Source organism: Thunnus maccoyii, chromosome 12 (genome assembly GCF_910596095.1).
Source record: "Thunnus maccoyii chromosome 12, fThuMac1.1, whole genome shotgun sequence".
NCBI lineage: Eukaryota > Metazoa > Chordata > Actinopteri > Scombriformes > Scombridae > Thunnus > Thunnus maccoyii.
Window position 1 is genome coordinate 8060695 of NC_056544.1, and position 25654 is coordinate 8086348.

General features: G+C 40.4%; 1 protein-coding gene across 2 annotated transcripts; it reads right to left on the minus strand.

Annotated features, from left to right (window-relative positions):
• Positions 1-270: 270 nt before the first annotated feature.
• ednrba (endothelin receptor Ba) lies at positions 271-6617 on the minus strand. 2 transcript variants are annotated; one of them, XM_042427861.1, is made up of 8 exons: positions 6343-6614; positions 5029-5508; positions 4118-4230; positions 3020-3224; positions 2233-2382; positions 1709-1842; positions 1479-1587; positions 271-1317 (listed from the first exon to the last, which is right to left on the minus strand). In XM_042427861.1, exons 2-8 carry the CDS (start codon positions 5440-5442, stop codon positions 1183-1185), a joined length of 1260 nt encoding a protein of 419 aa, XP_042283795.1. In that variant the 5' UTR covers positions 5443-5508; positions 6343-6614; the 3' UTR covers positions 271-1182. The 2 variants fall into 2 exon arrangements, with proteins under 2 accessions (XP_042283795.1, XP_042283796.1); XM_042427862.1 differs by having other exon boundaries at positions 1280-1337; positions 1451-1587; positions 6343-6617.
• Between the last annotated feature and the right edge of the window lie 19037 nt (positions 6618-25654).

A 25654-nucleotide genomic window follows, 5' to 3' on the forward strand; every position in this document is an offset into this window, starting at 1 on the left:
GAAGAAAGGAGAAAAACAGAGATCACAGTAATGTTCTGTACTAGCTTTCACCATCACATGATGCCGCCTGCCATCACACTTAAAATCAAACCCACACGCACAAATACTCTTACACACACAGACACACAAAGACACACACAGACACACACATACACACATAAGAGGCAAAGCTAAAAGATTCACAGTCACATAAATGATTGTGACTGAGTAAATAATGGCGAGAAAAGTGGTGCTTTTCTTAAAAAAAAGTACACAACTGACTCATTTCTTATTTATTAAATTTATAATTTTATTTATTTATTGCAAAAAGACACCCACTACCTCTTTTCATACCAGCTGAGGTAACGAGTCAGATTAAGATAATGTGGAGAAAATACATTATGAAACACATAAAGCCTCAAGAACAGGCCCAATACTGAACAGTATAATACAATAGCTGAATAGTCACACAGCTGAAATCACACATCAGTAGTTCAATGACTAGTGGGGGAAAGGACAAAGAAACAATTCATTTAAAGGCACAAATGTGACAAGTTATAAAGTATGCAAAATGCTGCTGCTCATGACACATATTTTAAAGGAAATACAATGCAATGAAATATGTAAACAAGAGCATTAGATTCACTGTTTAGCTTTTTTACAAGCGACTACAGAGTGTAGTAGCAACACAGTTACGCAGTGTCACTCTCGAATATAGTCCATACAATGCGGAACTTATTGCAAGATTCAAAGCCGTGTTCACTATCCAGGCTGCGAGCCTGATGAGTCGTTACTAATTGACCCTTAACACCAAATTATACGTAACATAATAATGTGCTAAACTTTGCCCCTAGTCAGTTCCTGATATTTGGTGTTAACACCAGTTTTAACACATTTCACACTTATCCAAGAATACAGCTTTTGAAGTGCGCGGGTGCTTATTGCTCCTTGGACAGGGAGAGTGTGGAAGCGCTCCATGATGGCAAGTGTTCAGAGTTTTGGGTTAGGATGAGTTTCGTCTCAGTGAGGGCGGGTTTCCAAAGGCACGTCTGTTGTTTTCAGGAATTGAGGGAGCTTTCTTATGATGTTCTAGATGAGGCAAGACTGGACACGTTTCCTCATTCAGTCATTCATACTTTATTATTCAGTTTTTGTTTTTTTTGTCATAGTGTCTCCTCTTTTCTCACTTTTAGGCTACACTCCTCAGGCTGTAGTGGACTTGTTGGTCATGCGGGAGTTGCTCTGGTCAGAGGCTCGTTCGGTGACTTTCAGCTTCATGCACGACTGCTTCTCATCCATCAGCATCTCAGCCGGTAGGCACCAGCAGCACAGGCAGGACTAGAGGAGGAAGGAAGATGGTGAGAGAAAGAGTGTTAGAGAGAATGTGCAAACAGTGTTCACAGCTTAGTAAAAGAAGCTGTAAAGCCAGTGGTCCTTTATTTTTCTTTTTTTGTTTTCACTTTGCTTGTATCATACATTGCGACTGAGTTGCATCTTACCCTGAAGCAGCTCTTGAAGCGCTTGCTGACCATGTACAGGGCGATGGGGTTGATGCAGGAGTTGACAGATGCCATGTTGATGCCGATGTAGTCCAACACCAAAAAGAAACTAGAAGAGTTTCAAAGACATATGTCATATTTCTGGATTTTTTAATTGACAGAACCATATTGTCTGTTCTACTCAACTCTCTCTTTATTATGCACTATGGGACATTTATTTCTTTCCCTACCTGAGCAGTTCGCAGCGGTTTGGATCTTTCTCATCGTAGATGGTGAGTTTCAGGATACGGCTGAGATGGAGAGGGAGCCAGCACAGAGCGAAAACCAGAACCAGACAGAAAACTGTCTTAGCCACCTCCCTCCGCTGAACACAAACACACATAAATCACTATATAGTAGCAGATTGTAGTGACGGCTTGGCACAGAGATGGCCGTGGTGAAATTTTGCTCACAAAGAACTCTTTTATCAGTGGAATCCTTTTTTTTACAAGAGCTAAAAAATATGTTTATGTGGAAAGTGGTCTCAAGCAGTCTCAAGTTAGTGCTGGATTAAAGTTGGTGATAAGAGGGCATAACTATGTTTTTTTTTAATAGCTTTAAAAGGGTACACAATAGGTCTTGTGTTAAGTTTTGAACATTAAAGTATTCTTAAGGTCAGTTTTGTGTTTGTTACTAAAGTAGGGAAATGTCTCTTTAACTTCAAACTTTCACGATGAAGACAGTCTGTATTCAATTAAAAAACAGGCAAAATAACCTGCTTCAGGTGGTCACTGAGGGCGATATGGACTCCGTTCTTCTTCCTTAGCATCTCACAGGTCATCAGGGTGTAGAAAATAGCAGTGCAAGCCAACGGCAGGCAGAAATATGCACTGAACAGCCACCAGTCCTTTGCTGATTTATAAAACTAAAGAGAGAAAATAGGAGAACAGCACTGCGTTACACACAAACATCTGTACTGTCAGACATAAATTTAATGGAGCATGTCAGCAGTCTGACCTGGACGGGAATGGGAGACTCAAGGGTGTGTCTCAAATTCAGACTTGTTGATGTACATTTAACAATCAATTTATCAGAGACCTCAGTGGGATTAAAACTGTTACTTGTTGTTATTTTAAGGTTGATGGAAGACACATGAACACATATATGCGCACACACACACACACACACACACACACACACACACACACACACACACAGACGCTGCAGCATTTGCTGTCAGCAAAGAGAGTAATAACTCCACTGATATACATTTTTTGGGGTTCTTTTTTGACAAGGCTTCATTTTCTGTAAACTCTGTCTCACCCTGATCTAGTCAAGAAACTATCACAGTATGATTGTAAGCGTGTGCTCTTTTAGGTTAAGTATGCATATATATTAACACACAAGTCAGCATGTGCACATCTGCATCCATATATGTGTCTGTATGTATTATATGTGCATGTGCAGGTTAACAGTGTGCACAGCTGTGTCAACAGTCCTCACACACTATTTCTCTCCACACTGAATTGTATATCTGTCAAGGTCTGTGTGTTACAGCTCACCCTCATAAAGTCTGTTTTCTGCATGGGGTGCAGCAAACAGATCCTCAAGTCTTCTCCTTTGTAGTCCATGGTGATCATGTCGAAGGCTATTGCCTCTGGCACAGCCAGGATGATGGATAATATCCAGATGAGCGCTATCTCAATAGCCATCCACTTTGGAACTCCAATCCCTTTGATTCGACTCCATGAAGCCACAGCACGATACCTTGAAGTTCCATCACATGTGCAGTCAGTTAACCAACAAATGAGAATAAGGTGAATAGTTCGACATTTTGGGAAATTCTTTTTTTCATGGTCCTGTTGAGAACATTGACACATCTGTCATCTCTGTACAGTATATATGTAGCTAAAGCCAGCTGCTGGTTAGCTTAGCTTAGCAGCATCTCTAAAGCTTACCAAAACCACAACATGTTGTTTTTATTTTTTGGCTTTTGTTTGGGTTAAACAAACAAGATATAACATGTTAATTAGTGAGCTTTAGAGGTGCTGGTTGGCAGATCTTATTAACTTTGGACAGAGCCACGCTAGCTGTTCCCCCTGTTACCAGTCTTTGTGCGAAACTAAGCTAACCGACTCCTGGCTAGCTGCATATTTACCGCACAGACGTGAGAGTGGTATCATCTAACTCTCATCAAGAAAGTGAAAAGGCTACACATATTTTCTAAAATGTCAATGTTCTTTTACTAATATCATCTGTGAGTTAAGTATAACAACTTTGCTGTGACAAAAATGTTAAAAGGATCTATTTTGGTTTAATTCTGAGATATTGAGTATTAAACATTATCCTTACTGACAAAACTGAAAAGTACATTCTAGCTTTTTTTTACCCTAAAGGCTTTTTTTTTAAAAAGACACTAGATGGGCATACAGTAACATATGAAGATTATAAATATGAAAATGACTAAATAAACTTCTTATTTCAAGCCCACAGTATAGATGACACTTATATCCAGATGAGCTCAATAAGTGCAATAATATATAACCCAGGTTAAAAGCAGCCAGTAGCAAGGAAGTCAAAGGTGAGGTCAAAGGTCACTGCTCTAACAATGTTGTTGTAAGAGTGAGGTGGGGGCGTCAGTGTTAGAAGCATGGGTTTACCTGTCAATACTCAAAGCGCACAGACTCAGCACTGTGATCCCCACTGAGGCTTTCTGGACAAACGGGACCAGCTTGCACAGAGTCACCCCGAAAGGCCAGTCCTCTGCCAGGAGCTGAAGGGAGAGAGGAGGAGAGACAGAGACAGAAAGAGTTGACGACAGAGTTAAACCCTGGTAGGGAGTGAAGCAAATTGTCTGGCTCCACGTTGTTTTTCCCAGCCTCAGGCATCCAGTGTTGACCAGACATGCGTGAACCTGAACTTATCGGTTTCTGTGCACATCAAAGCACCGTAACCCAGAGAGGTCCAGTAAGCTCTTGGAGAACAACAAAACTGGACTGTGTGACTGGAATGTGAGTGTAGATCTATTGGAATCATATGTGGCCTGTATCTCCCTATACCACCCTGTCTCCTGTCTCCTCTCTCTGCTCTGGTATGCAATTGCGACCAGTTGTTTTAACATGCTTGCCCCCTTACCCAAATATACAGATACTTTGGCCCTCTCTCTCTCTCTCTCTCTCTCTCTCTCTCTCTGAGCCCAACAGACAATAACATGCCAGAGACATAAGGGGATATAGAGGGGCTCAGAAACCAGTAGAGTAATAACATGTAAAAAGTACTTGGAAGCCCCCCCTTAAAGTGTGTGTATGTGTGCACTTTTGTGTGCGTGTGTGTTAGGAAATGGTGTGTGTGTGTGTGTGTGTGTGTGTGTGTGTGTAAAGGATTAAAATCTAATATGCTGCAAAGGTTTTGCATATGACCTTTCAAAAGTTAATGTAATAAACTTAGAACAACAGGGCAACAAAAAAATCATTTAAAAGCTACTGTGTTGAATTAATTGGACATAGAAATGCTATAAATCTGTTTCTGTAGAGTTTTTATCTAGTACATGGACACTGAAAGTTAGGCTCACCTTGTAAACATTAATGGGAATGCCAATAATGATGTGCAGAAGGTCTCCGAGTGCCAGGCTCGCAATCAGGATGTTCGGCCCGTTACGCATGCACTTATTCTTATAGATGATCCTCAACAGAGTGGAATTTCCGATTATACCGACAACAAACACCAGGCAGGAGACCACCGTGTTGATGTACTTGAAGGTGTCTCGGATTTCTGTGGGTCCGGTGCACATGGGCGGAAGTCGACGGCGCGGCATGGTAATGTTGGGCCTCACTGGACCCTGCACGTCCCTCTCAACCAGTCCAAGTCTCTGGGTGACGGTAAGAGGGTCCTGGGGCACTTGTTTCTTTGGCTCCAGCTGCCCACTGGTCACAAAGAAGTGAACCCCCAAGAGGAGTAACTCCAAACAAAGGAGATGAGTCTTCATCTTGAAGTTTGGTTGAAAATATGGCTTTTATCCAACAAGGCTGCAACTGATCCTCCTTCAGTGTGCCTGGAACACAAATTGTGAGAACGTACTGTATGCAGGCAGGAACATTATTGTATCATTTGAAAGCAAACAAGCTCACTGTCTGGTGGGCCCATACTACAGTTCCTTATAGGGAAATTGGGCTCCAGGATTTTTATGTGACTTTAGACTAACCAGCTGTCAGTCAGCTCTGTATAAACTCACTAAAACTTCACAATTAAGAACTGCAGATTCACCCTGCAGTTTGGTCATTTTAGTTTAGGGACTGTATGAAACTTTGTGGAGAAGTGTGGAAGTATTGTAATTTGTCTTTGGTTGAAGGTAGGATAGACATTTTAGGATCTTTGTTTATTTTTTAGGGTCTTTTTTTTTTTTTTTTTTAGGTTTTTCTTGCCCTAAATTTATATTTTATTTCAGCCTTCCTTTGCAATTTACTTAATAGTCACATCAAAACGGCAACTTTTACTTACATGCTGGTTCTTAATGGTGCAATTTTCCAAATGCAGAGAACAACAGTTCTGTCATGTATCAGGGTTTTATTAATGTGTACATTGATGGTGCACATTACAAGTTTCGTTAAGATATTAAATTTAAATTGGGGTACACAATTAAATGACTAGCACCAATTTAACACTTCTATATTATTGTAATTTTTTTCGAACATAATGTGGAGAGGGTGTTGCAGTTTTTTTTTCATGTCAAGTGAATGGTTCAAAGAAAACATTAACCTGGGGAGATCCTTTCTTTTGTTACAAAATGCAACACAATGTTCCACCCTCATCATATTTGTCTTGTAGTCCCTTAAGTAAATCAGTCAATAAATTCCCCTCAGTCTCTGTTATCTAAACTCTTACTTACCTAACTCCCAAGTGAGGTAGAAATCCACCAAAATATGTGCCTCTCAGATCAAACTTCCCCAGTAACTCTCAAGCTCTCAGGACAGAGAAAGATTCCCAAAGCGGAGGGATGCTGTTCCTGCAGTGACAGTCCAGTCATCTCCAACAGCAGTTGTCCTCTCTGTCACTGGTGTCAAAGTAAAGCTCCAGATCTGTGCTCCAGAGGCAGTCTGCCCCTCTGATAGTCCACTTCTCTCCAGTACTGGCTGCTGAATCTCAGTGTACACACTCTCAAGAGTTTGCTGAGTTGATCCCTGCCATCCAACCCCTCCTCTTTTTATGTAAAGAAGGGGGTGGAGGAAGACGGAGGAAGGCAGGCAGGATGTTCATAAGTTACTCTGTTTTCATCAAAGTGCCCTCATTTTAATGGAGGAAACAGGATAAAATCATAAATCAGTACACGAGAGATATGTACAAAGGAGATATTGTGTGTTCTGGTACTTACCTTGTTTTTATGGTATTATTATCCCCTAAAGACACCATCCATTCATATTCTTACAGGGATTGATTGTTGCTATTTTGTTAATCCTATTAATATTTTAGTTTAACCCTTTTTTTGTTCCCCTTTGTAGTCAAACAAAACCCTCTTACCAGTATTTGATATTGAGCCATTTCCTTTAATATACTTCCACAACAATCATATCACTTGGATCTAAACTGTGTAAATAACCATGTTCGCTTTCAATCATTGTAATGAGAAGTCACATCAAGAAAAATGCAGAAGATACATCAGTTCCTCTTTATCTGTCAAACTTGTTTAAAGTATTTGCTAGTAATTGTTAGTTCAGAATATGACCAGAAAACTGATTTTTATGAGATTTGACAACATTTAACATTTTATCAGAGATCCACATTTTCATCTAAATATGTATTTGACCTCTACTTTATCATATAAAGCTACAGATGTGTCACAGAGGGGATGTTGCTGACCCTTGTTTCACTCCATGGATGTTTGGTTTCCATCTTTGGCTTTACAATGACGAGGATGTTAAGACAAATTCTTGTCACCCGTTCACTTCTTTAACTATTCTGTCATAGTGAGGTCACATATGGATCCAGTGACACAACTCGATGTACATGACAGTGATATATATATACATATATATATATATATATATATATATATATATATATATATATATATATATGCACTGATATCTTAAAATGAATGTGGTAATCACTTTTAACTTCTGTACATTGTATTGTCTGGACCACACCTTTACTGGCCTATTGTTCATCCTCCCTGTGGGGCTCAGGTTTTCTGAGAAGAGTCTTACTGAAAGGCCAGACGACCATCAGCACCAGATGTGTTTCTCTGTTGATAGATTACCATCTCAGTGGAGCCTGAAGAACTTCTATTAGGTAGCCTCTGAGTGTTTTTCTGTTTGTCTGCTGTGTGTGCACTTCAGAAGGAGAGTTCAAGAAAAAGAGATCCATATCTTTCTACTCACTAAAACCCCCTTCTCTGCTTTTCCCACTAGATCAAATGTATCCGCTATGAGAGCTCAGTTCATATGTTTGTTTTCCTCTAATACAAATCTCTACGTTACAAGTTTGTTTCAGCGTGTGACAATTTCGTGGCTCTCTTAGGGAATGCATGACGTGTACTTCAGCTAATGTGATTTACTTGCTAACATGCACTTATGTTTTGCAATATGATCTGAAGACTTTTAAAAACACACGGATCATCAGTAGATCATCAAGCACAATCACAGGGAAGGAGGACTAATGTCTATTTACAAGTCATTTCAGAGCCTTCTCCCACCTTTACTGTCAAACAGTTGTTAGGTAAACCATAACGATGGGTGGATGTGGAAAATGAATTATTGAAAATTGAATGTCAGTAGATTTTCCACCTTTAAACATTCAAACTCACAGGGTTTAATGAACTATCTTAGGAACCATCTTTACAATGCTTCCTGTAAAGTAACATATGTAGTGTAAGCATGCTGCCTAGAATATGCTATGTACTCAGTGCTGCACTTAGTTACTTTATATCTCTACTCCACCATATTGTACTTTTTACTCCAAAACATTTATTTGACAGAGATAGATATGATCAACAAAGATATGATCAACAAATAAAATATGATGCATTGTTATAGATTAAACCACCCATAGCTCCTCCTTGAACAATGCCACTTACACATTAGTGCATCACCAACAACAATGATGCATTGTCTATAGTATTGTTGTTATCAGAACTATTATATTTTAATATATTTTAATTTTAATTACATGAAGATTTCCTACAGCTTTTAGCCACATCTGGTGACTTTAGTCAACTTTGCCCTGAGAATTTATTTATTTATTTATTTGTGTATTGTCAAAATACTATTTCCAAAGTCAGTAATGAGCCTTTGTTAAATAAGAGAACAAAATATGAAGATGTTTTATCCAGAGAGCTGAGTGACAACATGCAACTGGAAACATCTGACTATTCTTATTGTATTCTGACTACAAATGAATTATATTATTGTTACATACATTGTATACTTCCTCACTTAGATAAAATAAAATAAAAATTTGATCACAAAAAAAAAAATGCAACTGGAAATGTCTGAGATCAAGAGGAATAGGTGTGTTTGTTCACAACTTGGTAAGAAACTAATGATGGTCAGATGACTAAATAATTATTTAGTCTAAGTCTATTTTTCTATTTTTCTAAACTTGGCCTCTTTGATATGTGTTTATAATCATTTGCACTCTCACTTATGAATCATTAGTTTATTCCCCAATCTAGTGTTTCAGATTTATGAGAGCCACTTCGTTCAAAAAACATCCATTAATGTCCTTTCATGCAGTATGTCAATAACATTATCTCCATTTCGTCCTGTTCTTTCTCCCATTAACTTTTGCTTGCAGCTATGTTCATGTTTGAAACTGTGAAATGTGCTACATGCCATGTGATGGCAAAGCTATCACAATATCATGCCTAAGATGTGAGGAGCAGTAGGCAAGCCTTGTGAGTAGGGAGACAGTCCTCTGGCCAAGGTTCAGGCCCCTGAGGCAACAAGCGTCGAACACTGAAACTCTACATGACTCAGCAACTTTGCTCTGTAACGAAGAGAAGAGAGAAAGGGCTCTCTCTTGGGGAGCCGTAATCATTACCATGAATTACATCACATGGATATAAATGGATATAAATCAAAAAGCACCAACCCCCACACACCTCCAAAGAAAGTTGTGGCGTGAGAAGGCCTACTACTAGAGATTTTATACATCTTAATTCTTGAAATTCCACAGTTTTTACTCACATTTTACTATCTCCCATAAACAGATTTTTACTGCTTTTGTCTGACAGTGACGGATGTCCAAATAACAGATTTACAATCTAGAGCAAAGAGGGACTCACTCGTTCTTCTCAGCATTGTCTATGTTTTTTACGGGAGCACTTCCTCTGCACTGATTTAAGTGTGAAGAACCCACCCACTTCTAAAGGCTGGTTTCTTTAAGAAGCAGAAAATTCTCTTCAGATATACCAGAAACTTCAAGGACAAAGGGCTGACTTGTTTTGAACAAGCTTGAATTCATTGCCTTCAGTGTCAAAGGGAGGGCACCTTACCTAACACACAACACATCCTCTGAGCTCGATCGGTTACAAGCAGGACATACTGACTTTACAGCTGAATTATGCTCACCAGTGTGTTTTTATGTATATGCCTTGTGTGTGTTGTTGTCCTCAAGGGTCAGAACAGACCAACTGGCCTTTGCCCTGTAGCCTTTGTGAACTGGGTGGTGGGTTCATAGAGAGTAATTAGCTGCCACTTTATTAGATCTATAAAAGAAGCATCCCCTGGGTGAGTCCTTTCTTCCCTACATCAATCCTTCGTTCTCTCCCTGCTTTTTCCTCAACTGCCTTTGTCCTTTCATTTCCATAGAATCCCTGTGACAATTTATGTTGACATACTGAATTTCCACTAAGAAAGTGTTTTGCATTCTTTATTTTTCTCTACTGACTGAAAAATAATTTAATTATTGTTGATAAAAATGAACCCAGGAATTCCTCTGATCATGGAATTTCTGAAAAATCACGGGGAATGTCAGACTTTGTGTTTTTCGTTGAGTCACTTGGTGAGTTCATCGGCTGTTGATCTCATCTGTTCAATCCTAAAGGCTATAAAGTTGTTCTGGGGAAAAAAAGGGACATGAAAGTCTTTAGGGTATGGCAATATATATCACTCTGTCTTGTAAAATTATAAAAAGAGCAATTTGGTAAGTAAATATCTTTAAATGTCTCCCATCTGCGTCAAGGGCAGAACACATGTTTTCACCAACTGTGGAGTTGCCAGAGGTGAGACATTATGTAATTGGGCAGCGAACAGTGCAGCAGCAGTTTTCTCTGTGATTTACTGTTGATTTATCTTTTAAGATGTGAACGTATTTCATTACTAGCCCCTAATTTGCTCTTACTTTTGTGTCAGCAGTTAATTTGGAACAGTAAGTGGATTACCTAATGGAAACTCTTTTTACTGCAACATTAACATACCAGTAAGGAGTATTTCTTTGCTTTTTTCCCCAGATTATTTGAGATAATTCTTTGTGATATTTTAGGCCTCATGCTAAATATGTTATTTAGTTTAGCTTAGCTAAACTGGCCATGTCTCTGACATGTTCAGGACCATGTAAAGACTTGTCACTGGATAAGACATACTTAGTGTTTACTTCATGACTCTGTTGTTTGATGTTACAGGAGCTTTGATGATTGGCAAGAAGGCTTTTTGCTAGCACAGGTAGCATGTGTCTCAGAGACTGATGCTAGTCAAAAAGTGTTAACCTGCTTCAGAGGGTTGTGTTGAGTGTGTGGGTGCAGGTAAAGACGGAGTGGTTCTGGGACGCTAGAACACACTGTTGAGCCTTGTTGGTGTTGTTGACCCAACTCATCGAGTGGGTGCTCATTGGATAACCATGTTCTTGCCTGCACTCTTTGAATCTATGCTTAGACTTAGCTTCATTTTGAAATGGCTTTTTTACAGGTTAAGGGACATGATTCATGTGTGAAAAAAGATTATAGCAGAAAAGTTTTTGACCTAACGTACCTCATCCAAGGTACCAAGCCAGTGGGGCCAGCCAGTGTAGTTAAGTCTTAGCAGATACATGTAGATATAAAGCCTGTTTCAGTATCCGCTCTTTGCTTGGTTGGTGCATTAGGTCAGAGTTAGAGAATGGTGTCACCTGTCAGAGGGCTAATGACCATTTAAGATTAAATTATTCTCAAAAAGAAGCTCATACGATTTGATGTCTGACCATGTGGGAAGGCAAACGTGTTTATAATAGTTATGAATGGCCATGCTTGGAGGCAGGCTGAAAAGGCAGAGGGGCGAGACATGATAACCATCTCAATACGGGGATAATGGCACAGATTTTCAGACAATCTTTACTGGAAGGCATTCATAGTGCACATGAAAAGTGGCAAACATAGTTTTATCAAGAATGAAAAAGGAGAATTTAAGAGAAGTTTAAACCCTGCTTCCTTTCTCACCTCCACACACCAGGCCAATCACTACGTGAAGTGGGCATTAACGCCACATTTGGAAAGTATCCGAATCTGAATCTGTTGATTTATCCTCCAATTACAACATCAGAAAGGCGTAGGGGGAAGGATGGATCCAACATGCAGTTCAGTTGGTGCATACTGACGCCTTTGGTATTGAGCTTCCATAGGAATGCTCACCCAACTTCTGGCACGTTTCACCATGTGTATTGATAAATATGTCACAGCCACAGGCAGAGCCCTTCCCCTCCTCTCTTAATGGCTAATGATTTAACTTGAGAGGCCAGACTGCATTTTGTAATTACAAGGTTCTTCCACAATGAAAGGCCTCAGTGCTGTTGCAGTTGTCATTACAGAATAACCATGTCACACAGGTAGGAGCCTGTTGTAAAACGCCTCCTGTCTCCACTCTCTCCCTCTGTTCCTCTTTTCTCATCTCCCTTTTATCTGCTGCACCCTTTCTCTCCCCTTTCCTCCCTCCACTGTCTCCACTTTTCTTCTGGCCCTGCCTGTGTCCTTTCCCCCTCTAACCATCTCCAGGGTTTGATTTTCCCCTCTGCTGAGAGACAAAAAGGAGAGGCTGTGCACCTCTGACACTCCTCACATCAACAGTAAGCACGGATGAAATGACTAAACTGCAGCCCTCAGGCTACCCCTGCTCCCTGGATCCGGCGCTGCATGTGTGTGTGTGTATATTATTGTATCTGCATGTTTGTGTGTGTGTGTGTGTGTGTGTGTGTGTGTATAGTCCCCCTCAGGCCATCTTCCTCTCTGTCTTTCCCTCTCTGCCTGGTTGTCCTCCTGTGATAATGCCCTATTAGCACTGAGCCCTTCTTGGCAGCAGCACAATACTGTCTTATGCGTGTGTCTATTATCCAAAAGTCTTTCCCAATTTTTCAAGACAACAAATATGCATGAGTACAAGAACACACACAGCTAATGGGGAGAAACACTGCTGATTTTCCACAAGCACTGTACACAGTGAGAAGAAAAAACGGAGAGAAGTTTCTCTGAAGAGTGTTACAAGTATCTGAAATATTATGCTGTTGCTTGGATACGTGTGCATTTCTTCCAGCAGATATGAAGCGCCAAGCTCCACATACTGCACATGAAAGGGTGCTGATGGTTGGTGTCCACATGCATGTAACGGTTGCACAGAGGCAGGAAAACACACATCCGTACACACATGTTCAGGCTCAGGATAAAAACAAAATGTGGACTATGAAAGATATGATAACATGCTATCAGCGTTCACATGATGTGCTTGCATACATGCTGTATGTGCTCTGAGTAACATTTAACAGATGTTAAATGTCCACGTGACCATCTAAACAGAACCTGTCTGCAGTGATTTAAAGCGTCTGTGGGTCTTTTTTGCCACAATGGTGTTCCTTCTTTCCCCTGTAACATCTCTCATTTTGCACTTCCATGAACTCCTGCACACACGCATTTTTGCAACCGTCCTTTTGACTCTTTCACCATAGAGATATCACATTGCCAGACTCCTTTTTGCATATATTTCTTCTTCACTCCCTCCCTTCTCAAAGGAAACATTAATCTTTACAGTCTCTTTTGCTCTCCCTCCTCTTTCCCGGAACGCTGCTGTGTTTATTTGACATGTGGACTCACACACACACACACACACACATAATAGCACTACCAGCGTTTCAATCAATTAAAGAGGCATTTTCACCTTGGAAGGGGTCAGGATCACCACTGAGGCTGTGCTTATCTTTGCAAAAGAGAATAATGTAGTCTCATCCGGTAGGAGAGAGCAGTGGAACAGCGATTCTGCTTCACTGTCAACATGTCTTCTGGACTCAAGAGTCCGCAAAGAAGACAGTTATAAAAGATCCACTATGTGGGAATGTGACTTTTCCTAATTCAATTTCTCCCTCCATCTCTCACTCTGTCTCTTGTCCTTGAGTAAAACCCTCACAGTAATTAAACTGGTTCAAAAATAATTATTACACTATTCATCCCCCTGGCAGTGAAACGTAACGCATGATAGTCTTCACATGGTGTAAGCAGTGATATAGCAGCTTAGTGCATGTAATATGCCACAAAGAAGGCTCTCTCTCTCTCACTCTATCTTTCTCCTTCCGTCACTCTCTCTCTCTCTCTCTGTGTTTCTCACACATTCTACACAGTCCATCATCGAGCTATCACCTTGGTTTGCAGAAAGAAACCCAACACATTTTTCACACAAACAGTCCAGCTCTCTCTCCATCTCATGTTCCCTCCATCTTTCTGATATTTTCGGGTGTTATTTTGTTCTTCACAAATACTGTGAAAAATGGGTTAAAGAAGCATCATTAGTGCTATGATATGCTTTTAGGCTCCCACCTAAAGCAAAACCAAGCATATCAATTAAATAAAAATTGTACTAAAGCTTAGCTGTACCAGAAATAGGTAGCCATATTGTGCATTTGAAACTAGTAATTCCACTTTAGCTAATAAACAACACTAAAGGGGAAAGTAGCTTTATTTAGTCAGAAGTGCTAGTCAGATGGTTGAAAAGCTTCGGACACCTCCTCCCCCGACACTTTTCTGACGTCGCTGAGCCATTTCCGTAACTTTCTGAAACTGAAAATCTGACATTCACACCCACTTCACACAGTGACCGACCAGCTGTGAGAAAATTGTCAGGGTTTTAACTTCTCTCTCTAGCTCTCTTTTTTACATTCCTGACAACCATTTCAGTCACTTTTAATGTGAACAGTCACTATGAAAGCCTTCCAGGAGAGACTGTCTAAAAAAAGTTATCACAGTTATCCTCGCAGTTAAAGAATATCAAGTCTCCCCCTTTTCTATGACGGCCGGCTTTTCACTCTGCCTTCGAGTGTAGCCGTATGGAACAACTGTAGACGCTGTTGATTTCCACTATGGTCAGACAACATGTCATATGAACCAGTTTTGAATGACCAGAAACTGACCCTAAGTGCTATGTTTACTCTTCCTTCTGGTTTGGTCTCCTCCAACTCCTGAGAAAAATATCTGACTCTTTAGCTGCTAAATACTCTACAATCTTCACCAGCTAGTCACTAACTTTGTCTTTCTGCTGTTTGGTGGGAACTTTTGTTCCCTGCTGCTGCTCAAAACAACACTGGTGAGAGTGAACCAAACAGTAAAGTGGCGGGCCGTGAAAACCAAAACACTGAGCTGACAAACACTAAAATGTAGAGCTGAGGGAAACTACAGAGTTGGATGATAATTCTCATCAATATGTGTAGGCACTAAAATCAGGGCTCACATTAAAGTCAATAGAGAACAGTGTCTGAGAGGCTTTATTGAGTTAAGACAAAAAGGCCTTTAGGGCATGTTGCTGTAAAGTCAAGATCAGCTTTTATTTTGTTTGTTTTCCCCTCCTACTATTGGTTTGCCCTCTGCACAGACACACACTCACATATACTGTATACATCCGTAAATTAATATGGATGACTGCTCCTTCTCTGCACTGCTGTCTCTCTCTTTTTTTCACTAGTCTTGCAGATGTGCAGCACACATGCACATTCACGCACACACATACACGCACAGAGTGACTCCCATGGTGAATTTTTGTCCTCATGGAGAGGAGCTGTAATGGGAGGCATGCATCACCAATCTTGGTATTAAGACTCCATTCCAGTGTTAACCTACTTACAGTGTGTCTTTCTTTCTCTCTCTTTTCTACATCACTCTCTCCTAAGATCCTCCTGTTCAGAGATCAGAATCACAGTTACATATCTGCTCCTTTTCATCTACATATTGGGCAAAGGTGCACTGTGATAATGGTCATGATAGTTGAGTTTGGGCTGTGATATCAACTAAAACTAGCTGTTAAACACTGAGATGGTCTGGACTTATTATTGGTATGGGTTATGACTTTGTTGTGCTTCATTGTGTATCCCATGAAGTAATTCCTTGAAAACCTTGTAACTTGCTCTCACCAGTTGATACAACATGACATGATTAAGTCAATTCCCAAAAGCTTCTCAAATGTTCTACTGTTTAAACAACATGTCTGATGGATCAATTTTCCCAAGCTCCGGAGAAAATTCACAGGAAGGGTGGGAATGAACAGGAAAAGAACTGGCTGGATAAGTGCGGGCAGCATTAAGGGTCTGTAATATTTCAATACAAGTAAAGGCATAAAAGAAAAGTCCTAGCAGTTCTCATAGAGCATTGCTTTTAGCTTGGCATGCTAAAATGCTCACAATGGCAATGTAAACATGTTGGTGTTTAGCAGATATAATGTTCACCATATTTACTCCCTTGTGTGTTAGCATGCTAAAATTTGCTTATTAGCACTAAAAACAAAGTAGAGCTGTTGGGAATGTCATTAGCTTTGCAGGTATTTGTCATAAACCAAAGTACTGGACAAATTCATATTTTGATCTGATGATGGTGCTGGATTAAAAGTTGGTTTGACTAACAGACCTCCAGTCATGCCGCTAGTGTGGCTAAAAATACATTTCCGCCACAGTATGCTTGACCGAAAACCAAAGAAGAATTTATGGTCCAGTGCAACCATGTCTGCTCCCTACATCTGAAAGATAATAAGATAACCATGTAATGTATTTATCTAGTAATGCATTTATTATATTATGGATACATTTTTGTCATTATTGTATGGATATATTGACATTAGCACAATGATTGACTGGACTTTCCTCCATTTTGGAAGTGTGCATGCTGCTGATCCACCACCACCTGTTTGTCTTGGACTGACATATGAACCAGACTCAGAACAGAACAAAGTCAGTTCATTCCCATCTCATCAGAAACATGTTATACTTCTTAAGTTATTTCCACTGACAGCCTGTCCAGTACACTCACTACATTCCCCAAACTTTCCAGATGTAACAGTTACCCTGTTGTTGACTGACACTGAACAAAATATTTTTCGGGGCACACACAAATCTGATTAGATCAACCAAAATAAAAGCTATTTTTCTGTACTAATTTCTCAATTTAAATCTAAATTAATCCCAGAGGAGGGGATGTGGTAAAAGAGAAGCACACCAGTCTGAAAAAGATCTTTAAACACTGAAACAATTGAGATGCAGCTGCTTTTGCACAAGCAAATCAATATCAGAAGGATGTTTCTGATACTTTATGTATTCAGCGTATTAAACTCCCTCTAACGGAATGCAGAAAGTGTGCGAACATTTGTTTTGTATTTCTTTAGTCCCACAAGATTGCCATCTGTGGGTTTGTCTCAGTCTCTCCCCTCTTCACCCCAACTTGAAACCAGAACAATGCCAGGACAGTACCAACAAATATGTGGAATCCTTGCAAAACAGAGTAGATACAATGTGGATCACTGAATACATATTCACTTGGAATTTTTAGCCACGGTAGCAACCTGGTCCTTGAGATGTCAATGCCTGCTGTCCGTCTGTCCACTATTTTAGTCCAGACTGAAATGTCTCCACAACTATTGGATGGATTGCTATGAAATCTTGGTACGAATGTCCCCTTTAGAATTAATTGTAATAACTTTGGCGCTCCCTTAACTTTTTATTTAGCACCATCATCAAGCCAAAATTTTAATTTGTCCAATGTTGTATGACACCACTCATTGATATGCAATACTTGCAAAACTAATGACTTTCCCATCAGCCTCAGCTGTACTTTATGTTTAGTGCTAGTGCTAAATAACAAATATTAGCATGTTACCATGTTACTCTAAAATGGTGAACACAGGGAACATTACCTGCTTTACATCAGCATGTTAGCAGGGGAAAACAAAATAAAAGCTGGCCTTTATTTTACTGTAACATGCCCTAAAGGCCTTTTTCTCTTAACTCAATAAAGCCTCTCAGACTCTTAACTCAATAAAGCCTCTCAGCCTCTGAGTTGAGCCCTGATGTTAGGGGTCCATCATCTGAAATTCAATCATTTCCAGGTCATTCGGGGCACATTGGTATTGTCCCATTATTTCAAGTTATTTATTCCTTATTGCACGTGTTTTCATTTTGGATTGTAAACCCACTGAGGATAATGCTAATTTAAAGCTGCACTGATTAATGGCCTTTAATTAAGAATGGAACAAATGACTATGTTTTAATGTGAAAGGGGTTGTTTATATATTTATGATAAACTCACAGAGAATTGTCATCCAACTCTGAAGGTCTCAGCATCTACTGAGGGTACAAGCATCTCTCAGCTCAATGTTTTGGTGTTTATGGCCCACAACTTTACTATTTGGTACACTCCCACTGCTCTCATTATGTTGTAAGAGCTAAAAGAAGAGCAAATATAGGACTTGGTGGCCACAAACATGAGCCAAAATTAAGTTTGCTATATGAACTTCATGCAGTAATAATATGTCAATTTTGTGTTTAAAGCTTGTTTCTGCTGCCCCGAAGTGGCCCAAAAAGTAAATTTTAAGTCAGTTAATGCAGGTTTAAAGACTGATCAGGGTTAGAGGAAAATAATTATTTTGCACAGAGGACACCAACTTATCAAACTTAGACCAAATTAAGTAGTTTAAGTTTACTTATGTCACTTTTGGGGTATTTACATAGACTTAGATTCATTTCCTGGACTCTTACCCTAACCCTAACCATAACTACTACTTTCCTAACCCTAACTCTTCCCTAACCTTAACCACAAACCCAAAAATCAGCGTTTTACCAATTAGGGACATGGATTTTGTCCCCAATTGCACAAACCGTCCCCAGTTAACTGGTCTTAAAGAGGACCTATTATGCTCATTTCCAGCTCTAAATATTTATTTTTGTACTCCATTAGAGTAGCTTTGCATGATTCACAGTTAAAAAAAACTCCTTATTTATCTTATACTGGCCCTTTATGCAGTTCAGCCTCCGTCTCTTAACAGGCAGTTTTAGCTCCTGTCTCTATAAGACCCTCCTCCCGGGAGAAATAATACAAGCAGAAACAGCCACAGTGATAATGATGTTTGATAAAGAGCTGCAGCACACCTCCAACAGGTAAACTGCTTATTTTACTTTGCAGTGCTGTGTAATGGAGTCATGGCTCTGTGACTACCCCCAAAACAATGGAAAAATGCCATAATGTTAGCGGAGCAGTGAACTTGCGTGCTGTGTGTGGAGCAGATGACCATATAAAGAAATCTGTCACAAACTGACGTTGGCTCGGGCTGAAAATAGAAAAAAACATTGGAAACTGGCGTTCAAAGCAGTCCGAAGCCGTAGCTTTTTGCTCACAGGGATTACTTCTACATATGTTTACCTCATTATTTGACACATCAGCCACTTTTAACATGAACATCCGACATTGTGACATTATATATATGTCTGAAAGTTAGGGAAAGCATAATAGGTCCCCTTTAAGTCTGGTGTGTGTCCCTGAAAGTGATTTAAGTCACACGTACACACACAAGCACACACTCAAACACACGAATGGGGGATTCCCTCTTAACCTAATAACAGAAATAAGCCTTAATTTGGCTTGAGCAGCCCACTTAAATATTAACATATCACACGTAGCGTGCATGGCAGATTGATCTTTGTGTCTCTACCATGAAAGAACAAGCCCTCAAGCTCTTTCACAACCACACTGGCCCTTCTGTATGAGCAGAGGTCAAACGACTATGCTTACTGAGGACATAATTGTGTGACTTTAATTGGTACTGTGACCTCATTGGAAAACAGTTTCAATAAATCCAAATTGCTGTCTGAGTTTGCGTATGTGTTTCTGTGTGTCTGAATGTACAGTTTCTTAGAGCCGCTCAGTCCTCTTTTGTCTTGCCGATCACCATTTGCAAAAGCAGGAAAATATCAATTTATAATGCTGCCCATTAATCAGCACAAATCTGATCTCTTCTTCTATTGTCACATGATCGGTAACGTCTTTTAGTTTCACATGACATGACACATGACATGAGTTTCCTGCCACACTGCCACAGTTTGAGTCAGACTGCACCTGTGGAGCAGAGTGTGCGTTTTAGCAGAGAGAGAGAGGAAGAGAGATGTGGTAGGCCTCTTACCTCTGACAGTCTGCAGCAACAGTGGTGCGATTGTTCCCTCAGCAGATTACTGTGTGATATGGAGCCTCATGCCTTCAGAAGACATGTGACTCTTATTTGGCTGAGATAGGAGAGGAGTTATACTGTGTCTATCGCTCTTTTTCCTTCAGTGTGTACACTATGTATGTGTGTGTATTATTATTGATCTGTGAACCCCTACAGTGCCTGAACTACTTGTCTAATTAGCTACAGTGAGGTGAGCTCATGGCATGGTTGAACCTGGGAAGCCACTCTAAAAATTTCTTCTTCAAGACAATTGGGAAAAGCGGCACAAATATACTCCTATTTTAGCAGTAAGACTGAGAATTCTGCATAAAATGTTTCTTGAGAATATACTCTCAACTTGTGTTCGAGAAGCGGCAGGCAGGTGGCTGCTTATCCACACAGAGGGGGTGAGTCTGCACAGTAGTTGCAAGTTTTTTTCTTTAATCTCACAGATGACATGGAGCTCAGAGACATTCAGAGAGAAATTCTTAAATACGCCAAGTACAGAATTTGACTCTCTCTGCAGATATTAAGATTGTACAAGCAATAACACACAGACATCAGCATAAAGTTTGTTAGTAATGTCGCTCCACTGATTTATTCGGGTTTTCCCTTTAATTTCTTACCCGTCTGTATGTTTTATATACGGTGTTTGTGTCCCATCTAGACAAAACAAGATAAAGAATTGTCACTGCAGTTGCACCTTTTTGTCAAAACTGTTTCGTGAGAGTAACAAAACAACTCTCCTCCTTTGACAACACAATCTTAACTCATTGTGCACTTAATAGCTTCTTCCAGAGCTTTTAACTTTCTCTGTGTGGATGGAGTTTGCTTAGTTGTCATGGAAATGGATTTATCCTAAAAGTGCTATTGTAAGAAAGAAATCTATCACCGTGACAAGTTAGCAAACTCCATCCTTTGATGAGGACATTGTGAAAACTAAGTAAGTGGCCCTTGAGTTGGGATTGTTTTGTCAGACTATTTCCAAGGTCAAGAGTTCACTTTTATACTTAAATGTTTTTAAAAAAAAGAGTCAAAATTAAAGCCACAGAAGCTGAGATATCCTGACTTTTATACCCCAGTATGAGTCAAGTTCCAAAAACAGATCCTACATTTCCCATAATGCAACCAACAACCACTCTTCATTAGACCAAGTAAACCTCCTCATCTCTTAAATTCCAAACCCCCAGTTGTAACGCAGGCTTTAGGTGATAGATACAGTATGTAGCCTTCAAGCCAAAGCTGAAATAACATCACTATGACATCATCAGGGTTGTCTTGTCAGACTTGACAAAACTCCTCTTGAGCCTTAAGACAGATACAACTGTCTTCAGCTGAGTAGAACTCTTCATGACAAATGAACTGACCGTCATGAGTGAAATTGGTGGACTTTTCTCTATACCTTATCATCTTGAGAGATTTAGAGATTAATATAACTATATGGCTGCTCTTTCAACCAGTGAATCACTGGGTATCTTGCCCAAGGACACTTTGACATATGGACTGGAGGAGTCTGGGATTGAACCACCAATCTTCTGACTAATGGACAACCTTTTTGCTTTTTGCAACAACTTTGCTTTTACGGGTTACTATTACCATCTGCTTGGGAGTCAGGCTCTGCTTTCAGTTTAGCTTTTTACTAACCAATTACCAAAGTACCTTAACCATCACAGCAGGAACATTTTATAAGCTTATTGCCCTCTTTAAAGGATAATCACTGTTGTTTTCAAGTGTTTTTCAGATTTGGACTGAGTAAATATTGCACTGGCTAATATGCATCTGGCATCACAATTAAAATAAAAACATTCTTTCCACTTTTAAATGGTTCCTAGACTGCTCTCGAGTCAAATAATGTCCTAACCCTTTGTCTCACAGCCCATTTGTGTCTTGAGTCTTTGGCACAGCAGCTGACAACCACTGTCTTAGAGGCTTCATATGGATGCTAATTGGAGTGCAGCAGAGAATCAGGACATGTGTTGCATCCTCTCCTCTCTCCTACCGATCTCTTCTCTTCTTGTCATCTTCTATTCTCTTTCTTCAGGAGCTCATCTCTGCTTCCACGTCTGCTGAGTTCCAGTAAAGTTTTTCTCCATATCTCCCTGTTGACTCCAGCTAACATCTCATTCCATCAGCTCATCTTTATCCCCTCTCCCCCACCTCAGTCTTTCACCTCTCTTTCCCACCTCCTCCAACTTTATCCTCCATCCCTCTCTCTCTTTTTTTAATAAGATAGGTGAGAGCCAGAGATAAACAGGAGTGGAGAACAGCAGCTTCAGACCATAGTGTATATATGGGAGGGCTCCGGTGTCATTGAGCAATCCTGCTAACGCCACCAACACACATCAGAGGCCCCTGTGTATGTGTGTGTGTGTGTGTGTGTGTGTGTGTGTGTGGGTGTGTGTGGATTGTGCATGCTGTGCCGGCATGCTGCGCCTGCTGTGCCTGAGGGCAGGGAATTTTAAATCAGGCGTCCAAGGAAACTGATACGGCTGAATATTTGAATATTTATTCCTTATCAGAAGCTGGGATATTAATGAGGGAGCTGTGACTGAGCGGGTTACTGAGAGTGAGACAGAGTCTGGTGGTCGGGGACAGGCAGATGGTGTGTTTACTCCTCTGTTTTCATGTCTTAGGAGGAAGAAAGCACATGAGCTCTGCCTAGTGTTTATCCTCTGGAATTACATAAGATCGAACACATCTAACAAGGACGTGGTGATGTTATGATGGCAGTATTCCCTGCTCTTCTGTAGTTAAGTCATTTTTTTAACACCGTTTTTATTTGTTGTCTACAAAAATTTTGAGTGCAACCTGAGAATAATGAAGTGAAAATCTCCAGAAGATTCCTAAAACATTTTTTTGAAAGTTTTTTGTAGATGAAAACACCATAAAATACAATGAAGTCACTATAAAGTCTCTACTAAGCACCACAGACACACTATAAACTATGAGCATGACTATTAGTGATACCACAAGGAATAGTTTGACATTTTGGGGAAAACACTTACTTGCTTTCTCGCTGAGAGTTAGAGGAGAATATTGATACCACTCTCAAAACGAGAGTGGTAACAATCTTCTCCTCTAACTCTCTCTCGAAGAAAGCAAATAAGCGCTTTTCACAAAATGTGGAGTTATTCCTTTGAAAGAACCATAAAGCACTAAAAGGTCACTTGACCTCCATGCAGATGTCACAGGGACATTAAAGCGTCTTCATCAGTGACACAACTTAACTTTCCCTGACTCTTGGAGTCAAAGAGTCAAAGAAGCCAACATGTGGAACAAATCTCCCCTCGCTTTATCTCCTTTAACATTCACTCTCTTGGCCTGTTCCTGTCATATTGGAACAATGGAGCAGCATTACCAGCGGCTCATCCTTGTGATCCTGTCTCCCTGGGGTCCGAGTCCCCTTCCAGTGGTGTGTAAATGTAGGTCGACTGCGCTGCGATTTAGCGGGCCCGTTGTTTGTTTGGATGAGGAGTTTTAGTCGAGATGAATCGTTGACTCACGGCACTTGAGTATGTTTACTGGTGTGACAAGAACTGGAGGCACCTTTCTCAAACTGTCTCTTGTTAATGATGATCGACAGCCGGCAGTGCAAAAGTGCTGCAGCACAACAGCAGGGACTCGTAGTGTGTCTGTGGTTTCTCAACAGGGACTTAAAGGAATAGTTTGACATTTTGGGAAATACGCTCATTTGTTTCCTTGCCGAGAGTTAGATGAGATACAATATGTGTACTGTATCTGAAGCTGGAGCCAGCAGCTGCTTAGCTTAGTTTAGCACAAAGACTGAAAAAAGAGGGAAACTGCTAACAAAATCCGCCAACTAGCACCTTTAAAGTTCACTAATATACATTAGTATATCATTTCTTCAATCTGTACAAAAACTGAAATGTAAAAATGTTAATTTTCAAGGGGTTATGTGCTTGACTGTTTGTTGGGAGCAGGGAGCAGTGCCAGGAAACCAGCGGAGACTCTGTAAAACAGGAAATTGTCAGCAGAGTAAAACAGCAAAGTGTTTACAGTCTTTGTGCTACGCTAAGCTAACTGGCTTCAGACTCTTGAAAAGAAAGCAAACTTATCAAAATGTCACACTGTTCCTTTAATAGTGATCTCACCATACTTCATTTTTATCATCCCCTAGACATTGCTGTAATATTCCTTAATATTCCCGCAGGGGTTTGCTGTTACGTCTCTTTCTGAAATTTACAATCAAATTTCCTCTACTGTTTTGCAGAGAAAAAAAGAGTTCCTAAATGATCATTTGACATGCAGGATCTATTGCCTCAACTTGTTTGAAATCCTTCACAATCCTGTTCACAGGCCAGACAAACTGTAGCCGAACAATTCATCAAAATATTTACTACAGGCACAATTTCAAATTGCAGAAGGCTGCACTTTTTTTCTCAGAGAGAAAGATGTTTCAGACAGCCTCCTAAGCGAGCTATTTTATTTTGATGTTATGCAGAATCCCTGGCCTGTAAACAATGTGTTTTCAGGGGAGGAAATCATTCATTTTACTCAAAACTAAGCACTCAGGCATTTTTTGAGCATCTTTCAAAGCTGAGAAAGAAAATCTGTTCTGTTGTATTTCAAACTATATCTCAACTGCAATATTGAGCAAAAAGAAATGGCAATAGGCCTGTGATTTTTTTTTTCTCTCTGTCAGCACTGTGCAGTCCAGATGCGGCGCAGCCCTTGTTCCAAATGGATCAACAGACTACGATAGATTTGTCTCCTTGTCTACATTTCCATCCGTTCGTGCATTTATCCATCCGTGTGTTGCAGCATGCAGCATTTTCATCTGAGAAACGACTGAAAGAACAAAAAAGGAGGAGAGAAAGGGCAGGGTGTTTGGAGCAGAGCGGAGCCTTATCCCTCTGACACAAAAGCTCGCTCTGATCCCTGGAACACAATAGAGCCAGCCCTCCTGCACCCTTGGGCCAGGCAGCAAATAATACCCATAATGCAGCATGGCTGTGACTGCCGGAATCCCTCGTGGCTATACTTGTCCAGCTTGTAGAAGACTGTGCCAGGGATGTGATGCCAGGCGGGCTATAATGCCAACTTATACAGTGAATGCCAACTCCTGGCAGAAGCCACACATTATTCTTATTCCCTCTTTCAACTGGCCTTATGGGCAGTGTGGGATGTTTTTGTGCCTTAATTTGACATAAATGTCAGCTGGTTTTGCCTGCCCGGTATGTATGTATATACTGTACACAAGTTTAACCCAGCAAATAAACCAGGAACAACAGAGAGACCCTCGTCTCTTCCATCACACGCTGTGGCATTGTTATTTAATGCAGCCGGCTTGTCACACCAACAGCATGGCAGTGCAACTTATGGTGGTTTAGATGAAGCAGATACAAGTTTTCACACAAGTAATAAGTCTCATGGTAATGCTCCCTAAATAAAAGAACAAGGCGCACAGAGAGACTGAAGTTCAACGTTTCCCATTGCACTCCCTTGAGCTCCCATCATCTCCTCAAAACAGCTCTGATGAGTGAAAACTGGGAATTTACCCACAGAAACAAGAAGAAAAATTACATCTTAGACTCTCCCTGAATAATTCATGAGTCACTGTTTGTGAGATGCTGCACGAACATGTGTGTTTGAAAGAAATCGGGCAATCCCTCTGAAACAACATGACTGTGCTAGATTTGTGGCCTCAAAGTTGAGGTCTGGGAATTTAAGAAGACTCATAAACAGCTATTTGGAGTCAACTGGGTCACATTCTGGAGGATGAGTGCAGCTACACAGCGCCACACTGTGGCGACCGCAAAGAAAAACACCGACACAGCA

Bases quoted from the DNA above. Each gene is read 5' to 3' on its own strand.
- ednrba (XM_042427861.1), bottom strand. From the start codon at position 5,442: ATGAAGACTCATCTCCTTTGTTTGGAGTTACTCCTCTTGGGGGTTCAC. The intron at 3,225-4,117 runs GTAAACCCATGC...TGGAACTTCAAG, and splicing joins TGCGCTTTGAGTATTGACAG to GTATCGTGCTGTGGCTTCAT. The intron at 1,588-1,708 runs GTAGGGAAAGAA...AAACTCTTCTAG, and splicing joins AACCGCTGCGAACTGCTCAG to TTTCTTTTTGGTGTTGGACT.